Genomic DNA, 12,435 nt, shown 5'->3' on the forward strand with positions numbered 1-12,435 from the left:
CCAGTGAGCAGCAGTTCTGTGGGTGCAAATGCCTCGTTGATGCCAGAGGTCAGAGGAGAATGGCCAGACTGGTTCCAGCTGATAGAAAGGCAACAGTAACTCAAATAAGCACTCGTTACAACCGAGGTCTGCAGAAGAGCATCTCTGAACACACAACACGTCCAACCTTGAGGCAGATGGGCTACAGCAGCAGAAGACCACACCGGGTGCCACTCCTGTCAGCTAAGAACAGGAAACTGAGGCTACAATTCACACAGGCTCACCAAAACTGGACAATAGAAGATTGGAGAAACGTTGCCTGGTCTGATGAGTCTCCATTTCTGCTGCCACATTCGGATGGTCGGGTCAGAATTTGGCCTCAACAACATGAAAGCATGGATCCATCCTGCCTTGTATCAGCGGTTCAGGCTGCTGGTGGTGGTGTAATGGTGTGGGGGAGATTTTCTTGGCACACTTTGGGTCCATTAGTACCAATTGAGCATGGTGTCAACGCCACAGCCTACCTGAGTATTGTTGCTGACCATGTCCATCCCTTTTTGAGCACAGTGTCTCCATCTTCTGATGGCTACTTCCAGCAGGATAACGCACCATGTCATAAAGCGTGAATCATCTCAGACTGGTTTCTTGAACATGACAATGAGTTCACCGTACTCAAATGGCCTCCACAGTCACCAGAGCTCAATCTAGTAGAGCACCTTTGGGATGTGGTGGAACGGGAGATTGGCATCATGGATGAGCAACCGACAATCTGCAGCAACTGTGTGATGCTATCATGTCAATATGGAGCAAAATCTCTGAGGAATATTTCCAGTAGCTTGTTGAACCTAGAACATGAAAGATTAAAGCAGTTCTGAAAGCAAAAAGAGGGTCCAACTCAGTACTAGTAAGGTGTACCTAATAAAGTGGCCTGTGAGTGTTATACAGTTGAAGTCAGAATTATTAGCCCCCTGTTTATTTTTTCCCCAATTTTTGTTTAATGGAGAGCAGATTTCTTCAACCCATTTCTAATCATAATAGTTTTAATAACTCATCTCTAATAACTGATTTATTTTCTCTTTGTCATGATGACAGTAAATAATATTAGACTAGATATTCTTCAAGACACTTCTATACAGCTTAAAGTGACATTTAAAGGCTTAACTAGGTTAATTAGGGTAACTAGGCAGGTTAGGGTAATTAGGCAAGTTATTGTATAACGATGGTTTGTTCTTTAGAGTATAGAAAAAACAAATAGCTTAAAGGGGCTAATAATATTGACCTTAAAATGGTTCTAAAATAATTAAAAACTGCTTTTATTCTAGCCGAAATAAAACAAATAAGACTTTCCCCAGAAGAAAAAATAATATCAGACATACTGTGAACATTTCCTTGTATTCCTTGTATTACCTATATATAATATGTGTGAACTAGAAAAAAGGTAAACTACATCGGAAAGAATAGAATTTTAAATTATAAATATGCTTCTGTTATCTGTCAGGTTAAAAGAAACAACAATAAAGTATAATAATGATAATAATAATAAAAATACTACTACTACTATTAATAATAATAATAATAATAATAATAATAATAATAATAATAATAATAATAATAATAATAATAATATACAAATAAATAACAAAAATAATAACTAAATATTTTTTTAAAACCTGACAGTTTTTTTTTATTTACATTTATATACGCTAATGCAATACTGTTTGAATTGACTAATCAAGAAAAAAAAGTGGTGCCCTTTATTACTGCCAGAACATGATCGTTTCCTTTTTATGAAGTGAAGGATGCAAAGAGGCAAACAACGTGAAGTGGCATGTTTGATGACAGAAACTGTGTTAAAACTCCTATTAAAAACAGAACGGAAAGGTGTTTTCTCCTGCAGTTAAACACGGTATATGCATAATAACATCATCACACTCACAGCAGCCATCCAGAAAACCTCACCATTAATTCTAGTGGCTGCTAAAAGATTTTCAATAGGAAACCCATGGTATATAAAGCATCCGATTCAATGTCACTCAGGCAAAATATATAGCTAGTTACAATGCCTAAAATATTGTGATGAGATGACTATAAGGTGGCACGGTGGCTCAGTGGTTAGCACTGTGGCCTCACAGCAAGAAGGTCGCTGCTTCGAGTCCCGACTGGGTCAGTTGGCATTTCTGTGTGGAGTTTGCATGTTCTCCCTGTGTTGGTGTGGGTTTCCTCCGGGTGCTCCGGTTTCTCCCACAGTCCAAACACATGCCCTATAGGGGGATTGAACTTAATTGGCTGTAGTGTATGAGTGTGTGCTAAAAATTATCAATTATCATTTATGTTTATTATTAATAATTATAGCAATAATAGTATTAAAGCAGCACCAATAATAATAATAATAATAATAATAATAATAATAATAATAATAATAATAATAATAATAATAATAATAATAATAATAATAACAAAATGATAATAATAATAATAATAATAACGATAATAACAATAATAATAATAACAAAATAATAATAATAATAATAATGATAATAATAATGATAATATAAAAAGTAATAATAATAATAATAATAATAATAATATAAAAAGTAATAATAATAATAATAAAACTAATAATAATAAATAGAAATAATAATGGCTAATAATACAATAATATAAAAAGTAATAATAATAATAATAATAATAATAATAATAATAATAATAATAATATACAATGCAATACTTTCTACATTCGCACTTGTACACAGCACCTTATAACCTGTATATTTATAACAATCTGTACATACAACTCAACAACTCAACATCCAGGTTTCTTCACTAACCGCATCTGTTTAATGTTCATCATTTTTTTATTATTATTATTTTATTTTTTCAGATTATTTTGTGTTGTCACTTGTCACTTTATGTACACTGGAAGCTTCTGTAGCCAAAACAAATTCCTTGTGTGTGTGAAGCACACTTGGCAATAAAACCGTGATGATTCTGATTCTGATTCTGATTCAGAAAATAATAATAATGATAATAAAATAATAATAATAATAATAATAATAATAATAATAATAATAATAATATTAATACTAATAATAAGTAATAAAAAATCATAATAATTATGGAACATAAAAATATATATTTTTAATATTTTTATTATTATTATTTGAATGTATATTATTATTATTATTATTATTATTATTATTATTATTATTATTATTATTATTATTATTTTATTATTATTATTATTATTATTATTATTATTGAAGTCTAATATATAAATTTATTAATTCATTCATTGACATCTTTGGCTTCCACAGAGGAATGAACCGCCCACTATTCCAGCATATGTTTAAATGGGAAACACCCATACACCCTCATTCACACACACACTCATACACTATGGCCAGTTTAGTTCATCAATTCCCCTATAGCACATGTGTTTGGACTGTGGGGGAAACTAGAGCACCCAGAGGAAACCCACACCAACACAGGGAGAACATGCAAACTCCACATAGAAACATCAACTGACCCAGCCGGGACTCGAACCAGCGACCTTATTGTGGTGAGGCCACTGTGTCAACCACTGAGCCACTTTGCCGCCTGTGTAATTATTAATACAATATTTTATGAAAGAATTTAAACTGCATTAATTCTGCCAACAGGGGACGCACACACACACACACACACACGCACACACACACACACACACGCACACACACACACATCTGGAGGTCACAGTCAGTGAAAGATGTTGTGTGAGTGTGTGTGTGTGTGTGTGTGTGTGTGTGGACGGACTCTCCTGAACAGGTGAAAGAGTGAAGTGAGCGCAGGTGAAGAGCGTCTGCTGGGGGTTAATGAGCAGCTCCTGAACAGGTGAACCGGTTAATGAGATACACACACACACACACACACGCACACACACACACACAGAACAGGTGAACCGAGCCACTCCGGTTAATGAGATCACAGCCTGAACAGCAGCCCGCTCACCAACACATCCCTCAGGACGACACCTCCAGGACAGAGGATCAACACACACACACACACACACACACACACACACACACACACATACACACACACACACACAGAGGGAGAATAAAGACACACACAAAGAGACAGACACACAAAATGAAGACACACTCACCCACAAACAGAGAGACTAACACAGAAAATAAAAACACACATACACAAAAACATACACACACACACACACAAAACAAAACACACACACAGAACAAAAAACATACACACACAGAATAAAAAAAACATACACACTCACAGACAGAGAATGGAGACGTACAGATTAAAGACACACACGAGCACATACACTCATGCACAAAATATTCACACACACACAAACACAGAATGAAGACTGACACATACACACACACACACACACACACACACACACACACACACACACACATGCATGCATACATGATGCACACATACACATATACTGTATAAACATCCAAACACACACACACACAGAGAAAGCAGACACACTGAGTGAATAAAGATCACAGCAGAATGAACCGCCAACTATTCCAGCATATATTTTAAGTAGTGGATGTCCTTCCAGCTGCAACCTAGTACTGGGAAACACCCATACACACTCATTCACACACACACACACTCATACACTACGGCCAATTTAGTTCAATTCCCCTATAGCGCATGTGTTTGGACTGTGGGGGAAACCGGAGCACCCGGAGGAAACCCACGCCAACATGAGGAAAACATGCAAACTCCACACAAAAACGCAGACTGACCCAGCCGAGACTCGAACCAGCAACATTCTCAGTGCTAACCACGGAGCCACCAATCTCTCAGAGGAAAACTCAATGGCATTAATTGTAAAGCAGATGCATGGAGATTCTGCATGCACATAAAGCCAGCATCCGGTCTGGAGCAGAGCATGACAGCAGTCTGAATGACTCTCTTTAATGTGGCAGATCAGTTTCTGTCCTCCGCATCATTACCTGCCTCCTCTATTCCTATATTCGCTCTTCATTTGAGCCGCTCAATGCGAAACGCCTCAATCAACAGCGGCTGAAAGTAAACAAGACATTTTCTGCTCTGCGAGACAAACTCTCACAGTCATAAGTGCTGCGAGACGCGGCCGGAGATGGACAACTTCTGCTCCCAGCCAGCAGGAGAAGAAAGATTAATGGAGCTCCTCAAACAGGCAGCATATTTCTTTATTTGGGACACATATGCTGTGGAAGAGCCCGCGGCGGGGACAATCAGTCTTCAAGGGATAGTTCACATAAAAAGTTACAATTCTGTGATTAATTACTCGCCCTCATTTAGTTCAAAACCTGTAGGACTGGGAGTCGATTCCAAAAAGAATCAATTCTGAAGCACTGACAATCAAGAGTCGATTCCAATAAAGAATCAAGTCATAGGCATTGAGAATGAAGAGTTGATTCCAATAAAGAATCAAGCCATAGGCATTGAGAATCAAGAGTCGATTCCAAAAAAGAATCAAGTCAAAGGCACTGAGAATCAAGATTCGATTCCAAAAAGAATCAATTCTGAAGCACTGAGAATCAAGAGTCGATTCCAATATAGAATCAAGTCATAGGCATTGAGAAGAGTCGATTCCAAAAAAGAATCAAGTCATAGGCATTGAGAATTAGGAGTCGATTCCAAAAAAGAATCAAGTCATAGGCACTGAGAATTAAGAGTCGATTACAAAATGAATCAATTCCGAGGAATTGACAATCAGCAGTTGACTCCAAAAAGAATCAATTCGGAGGCATTGAGAATCAAGAGTTAATTCCAATAAAGAATCAAGTGAGAGGCATTGAGAATCAAGAGTCGATTCCAAAAAAGAATCAAGTCATAGGCATTGAGAATCAAGAGTCAATTCCAAAAAAGAATCAAGTCATAGGCACTGAGAATCAAGAGTCAATTCCAAAAAAGAATCAAGTCATAGGCATTGAGAATCAAAAGTCAATTCCAAAAAAGAATCAAGTCATAGGCACTGAGAATCAAGAGTCAATTCCAAAAAAGAATAAATTTTGAGGCACTGAGAATCAAGAGTCAAGATCAAAAAAGAATAAATTTTGAAGCATTGAGGATCGAGACTCCTTTCCAAAAAGAATCAATTCTGATGTATTGAGAATCAAGAGTTTCTAAAAAAGAATCAATTTTGAGGAATTAAGGATAAAGATTTAAGTCCAAAAAGAATCAATCCCGAGGCATTAAAAATTAAAGGGTTGATTCCAAAAAAAAATCATTTCCCAGGCATTGAAAATCAAGTGTCAATTCCAAAAAAGAATAAATTCTGAGGCATTAAGAATTAAGAGTTGATTGCAAAAAGAATCAGTTCTGAGGCATTAAGAATTAAGAGTTGATTGCAAAAAGAATCAGTTCTGAGGCATTAAGAATTAAGAGTTGATTGCAAAAAGAATCAGTTCTGAGGCATTAAGAATCAAGAGTTGATTCCAAAAAGAATCAGTTCTGAGGCATTAAGAATCAAGAGTTGATTCCAAAAAGAATCAGTTCTGAGGCATTAAGAATCAAGAGTTGATTCCAAAAAGAATAAATTCTGAGGCATTGAGAATTAAGAGTCGATTTCAAAAAGAATCAATTCTAAGCCATTGAGAATCAAGAGTTGATTCCAAAAAGAATCAATTTGGAGGAAATGAAGAGTCGATTCTAAAAAAATAATACATTTCGAGGTATTGAGAATCAAGAGTCAAGATAAAAAAGAATACATTTCGAGGCATTGTGGATCGAGACTCCTTTCCAAAAAATTCTAAAAAAAAAATCAATTTCGAGGCATTGAGAATAAAGATTCATGTCTAAAAAGAATCAATCCCGAGGCATTGAGAAGCAAGAGTCAATTCCAAAAAAGAATCAATTTCAAAGCATTGAGAATCAAGAGTTGATTCCAAAAAGAATCAATCCTGAGGCATTTAGAATCAAGAGTTGATTCCAAAAAGAATCAATCCTGAGGCATTAAGAATCAAGAGTTGATTCCAAAAAGGATCAATTCTCAGGCATTGAGAATCAAGAGTCAATTCCAAAAGAGAATCAATTCAGAGACATTGAGAATCAAGAGTCGATTCCAAAAAGAATCAATTCCCAGGCATTGACAATCAAGAGTCGATTTAAAAATGAAAAAATTCCTAGATTCCAAGAAACTAATTGCATTATCAAAAATTTTAGTTTATAATGATCATAAGTGACTTGCTAATAATGATGTGTTACGTTTCTGTAAACAGATTCAGATGGTTCACTTCACTTAATTGGTTCAATTAACCATACCTGTGATTCACAATACCATTGCGTGATTTTAAAAAGCTGGTTTTGGTATGTCATTCTCCAATATCTAAAGAATAGACAATATTAATGTGTGACAATCAGTCTTCAAGGGACAGTTCACCCAAAAACGACAATTCTGTGATTAATTACTCGCCCTCGCGAAGTTCAAAACCTGTAGGACTGAGAGTCGATTACAAAAAAAATCAAGTGTTTGATTCTAATGTGCTGAGAACCGAAAGTCAATTCCAAAAATTCAGAAACGATTCCATATTGCGAATCATTACATTTTAAACAAACTAATTCATACTTGAACTCTCTATTGCTAAAAAATATAGTGAAATGTATGTTGCATATATTGTGCAGCCCTAGCTGCAATATCCAAATAATAGATTAGAATTGAATTTTGATTTATTGTAAAACCCTATATATATATATATATATATATATATATATATATATATATATATATATATATACAGAATATACAGAATATCCTGAATTCTGTCCATTGCAATGACCTGTATGTAATGTCTGTTATATCCGCAGTTCACACCAAGCAAGAAGCACCGCATCACTCGCTTTTGTTTACTCGGGGGTTGTTTTTATACATGTGACCAAAATGTTTTTGATAAATATACTTACATATACATTTAGAGATCATGAGATTTCACAATTCTCAATACCGAAGAAAATTGGGACACAGAAAAACAAAGTACTCAAACATTATGCAAAATAAAAAAGGAAACAAAGGAAACCAATTGTGCTAAGCATCTTAAGCGTCCACACTAAGCATTTTCATAATCATTGGAGGCCAAAATAGAAATTGAATTTTGTTTAATTGCACAGTCCTATATCACTTTACTTTCCTTCACTCTGACTTCAATTTCACTATATAAATACCATTATAAATTGTGTCTGTTGCACCAACCTGTATGCAGTGTGTGTCCTCCACAGGCAGGGGGCGTCCTGCGCTCATGCTCTCTGTAAACCAGCTGATGTTCAGCACGTGTTTGCTGTGAGCTTCCTGAAAGCCCTGATCCTCCAACCAGAGCCAGAGATCCTGCGCAGACAGACCTTCAGACACCACATGGGTCACAGCACCACTGCCAACGCCCACACACACACACACACACACACACACACACACACACACACACACACACACACACACACAAACACAGCATTAGTCTAAGGCCCCGTTTACACTAATACGTTTTAGTTTTAAAGTGCATAGGTTTGCTACAGTAATGCCTTCTGTCCACACTATCCCCGAGTTTTCCAGCCCAAATATAGACTCAAGAGGCTGTTTTGGTTTTACAACACTGCTGCTCCGTGTTAGTGCGGATGGGGGAAATGGAGACATCTGAAAACAGAGGCATGGCTGCAGACATTCGTCTATCTGATTGGGGCTTTTCCTCAATATTAAGTACGCAGAGTTCAGTCCTGCACCCTTTCCTTGTAAATTCAGACTTCACAAATTTGAGATGGAAAACAAACTCCCGAGGACACATCGGGTAAAAACAGTGTACTTTATAACCTCATTCACATCACCCTGGCTACGCTGTTTCACTATCTTAACAATAAAATGAAGACATGATATGAGGAACTGCCTACTCGTATTTTGATATTAGCAACTTAACAGACACCAAAAATGTTGAGGCGTCGTGTAGCTGCATATTTATATGACCGTAATCTTCACATCTTCACAAACAGAGCCTATAACATAACTGCCTCCATTCATTTTCATTCAGAATACGAAACACACCCTCTCTTTTGCTGAATATCAGTTTTAATGTTCAATAATGGCCTTTATAAAAGTATAACCAGAGCTTAATTTGTGCCGGAACAAGCGGGATCCGGAACCTCTGAAATCACCTAATTTTACCAATTCCCCTCCTCACTTGCACCCAGCCCGACTCCCCAACCCTCTTCACTTTCGTCCTTGACTCCCAACCCTCTTCACTTCACAGGGCACTAGACAGTATTTGATTGGTCAAAAGATTTGATGAGAAACTGAAATATCAGGTGAATAAAATCACTGATCCATTTAGGCAGACAGAACCGTGCAGAGACTTTCCAAGTTGCATGTGCTGAAAAATTTGAAAAGTTGTGAGGGGAGACAGTCGCCAATTGAACACTGGGTGGGGGTGGTTTGGAGACGGTCCAGACAGATGACGAGGGGGCACTTTAGTTTATTTTTTAAGGGCACTTTTTATCCAAGAGAAAAAAGGGCATGTGTACTGCACAGGTTGAGCCCTATCGGTGCACGTGCCTGTAGGTGGAAGTGACAAACTGCCAGCTTTAGATGTTTATATCAGGTTTTTATCTTCTACATGTGAATGTTCTCACTGTTTCTGAAGCACACAAGATTAAGATATCCTTAAGACCAACAGACTGATACTGGCATCCTTTAATAAGTGAAGTTTATTTATAAACTAATTTCAAGAGAATCACATGCATATGATTGCTTGTGGCTGGTCCTGATTTTTATATCTATGATTCACCAATCAGATGATTCCTAAGCCATTATAAATTAGTTCCATATCACAGCCATCTTCGTTTTGAAGAATTCCCCCTTCCACCCCTACTCCTCCTCCTTTCCTAGATGGGTGACACAGTGGCCCAGTGGTTAGCACTGTTGCCTCACAGCAAGAACGTCAATGGTTCTAGTCCTTACTAAGCCAGTTGACATTTCTGTGTGGAGTTTACAGGTTCTCCCCGTGCTCGGGAGTGTTTCCCCCGAGTTCCCCGGTTTCCTCCCACAGTCCAAAAACATGCAACTTAATTGACTAATACAAATCAGCACCATAGACATGCTTCTAGTAAGTTGTTATCTCTTTAGAGCAATCACTATCTGTTCATTAGCTATTACAGCAGGGGAGTTCTCCAGATCTACCTAAGCTCAAACTCCCCTCTCGCCCTGCAAACGGGAGGGAGCCCCAGGCTCGAGGATATTCTGAGCTCAGGGCTTTCTCCTGGGACAGCATGCCAAACACACTTTATAATCAATCCTCAGCTAAGTGTGAACTCCTGAAACTATTAATTATGACTTTTGCCTCAATAAACTGGTGATTTGACCCATTTGTGTGTGTTGTGGCGACAGCATTAGCATGGCACACGAGCAACTGTTTTCACAGCACTTTGATGCATTTTCAGATCTATTGCATGACTGATTGAATCCCACACACACACACACTCCTCCACCCACACACCCTCTCCTTCTGCGTTTTTAACTTCTCTGTCATCAGATTATACAGTGTGAGATTAAATCAGGGGGAGTTTAACATGAGTGACGCGCCTGAGAGCAAACACACACATATCAAACTGCACACACACACACACACACACACACACAACATAGCTACATATAAAGCTACACACATATGTAACACTACACAGACAGATATATACATATATAACAACACACAAACATAACACCACACATACATCCATAACAATGCACACACATAGCACCAAACACACAAATACCAAGACACGCACACAGACACACATACACAATACCACGCACACACTACACACAGGCACACACATACATACACAAACACACACACACACACAAACACAAACACATCACAGCACACAGACACGCATACATAATACCACACAGTACACTCTTACAACACCACACACACATATAAAACTACACACTTACACACAGCACTACATACACACACATACGTACATCACAACAGACATACAACACACACACACACACACAACACCACAGACATACACACACATACAACACTACACACACACAAACACGCGCATATAATACTACACACACATACATAATACCACACACTACACACATAGACATATAAAACTACACACTTACACACAGCACTACATACACACACATACGTACATCACAACAGACATACAACACACACACACACACAACACCACAGACATACACACACATACAACACTACACACACACAAACACGCGCATATAATACTACACACACATACATAATACCACACACTACACACATAGACACATAACACTACACACACACACATATACATAACACCACACACACACACACACACACAACACCACACACATCACACTACACACACACATAGCACCACATATACATACAAACATACATATCACCTCACGCACACACATACACACACATACAACACTACACACACACAAACACGCGCATGTAATACTACACGCACATACATAATACCACACACTACACACATGCACACATAACACTACACACACACATATACATAACACCACACACACAACACCACACACATCACGCTACACACACATACAGTAGCATCACATACACATACAAACACACCCATATTACCTCACACACACACACACACACAGCACCCCATACAGTACACATACAAACACACACATATTACCTCACGCACACACACACAGCACCACATACACATACAAACACACCCATATTACCTTACGCACACACACATAGCACGACATATACATACAAACACAAACACACAGACAGGCATAACACTAGACGCACATAACACCACACACACACCAACACAGAGCACCACATACACATACAAACACACACATATTACCTCACGCACATACATAGCACCCCCTATACATACAAATACACACTCAGACAGGGAAAACACTACATGCACGTAACCACACACACTGCACACACATATTATTACACACACACAATCAGCAGCTGTGAGTCCAGAGATTTCAGCACTTTAGTAAATGAGTGTGTCCATCAGAACAGTCAGCTTCACCAAATTACACACATCTGACATCACATTCACACACACACACACACACACACACGCACGCTGAGCCACAACAGCAGAGCATTTCTGTCTGAAACTAACCAGAAACTGAAGGAAAATCAACACTGCCAGACTCATTTCTTTACTTGTGTGTGAAATCACAGGTAAAGTCCTCTAGATTACGCTTAGAGCACAATAAAATCTGATCATGTCTTGATTATGAATGATTTGATTAGGACAGTAAGGTCTGACTCTGCTTAGACTAAAGTCTGGTCACTGAACCTTCAATAATGTCCAGTATAGAATATGTGGTCATGCTGCAGTGGAAACAGAATGAATATTGTGTCTGACTCCATCATGAGCTTGGAGGACTGCATCCATACATCTCTGCAATGACTC

At 37.9% G+C, this 12,435-nt stretch overlaps 1 protein-coding gene across 1 annotated transcript in view; it reads right to left on the minus strand.

Moving 5' to 3' along the window:
- dntt (deoxynucleotidyltransferase, terminal) overlaps positions 1–9,301 on the minus strand; it is a 245,228-nt gene extending 235,927 nt beyond the window's left edge. The window contains exons 1-2 of the mRNA XM_056471419.1: positions 9,294–9,301; positions 8,183–8,357 (exon numbers count right to left, since the gene is read on the minus strand). Of these exons, the coding sequence (XP_056327394.1) occupies positions 8,183–8,357; positions 9,294–9,301 (183 nt within the window). The remainder of the gene's footprint in view (positions 1–8,182; positions 8,358–9,293) is intronic.
- Between the last annotated feature and the right edge of the window lie 3,134 nt (positions 9,302–12,435).

This window comes from Danio aesculapii, chromosome 13, assembly GCF_903798145.1.
Source record: "Danio aesculapii chromosome 13, fDanAes4.1, whole genome shotgun sequence".
Taxonomy (NCBI): Eukaryota; Metazoa; Chordata; class Actinopteri; order Cypriniformes; family Danionidae; genus Danio; species Danio aesculapii.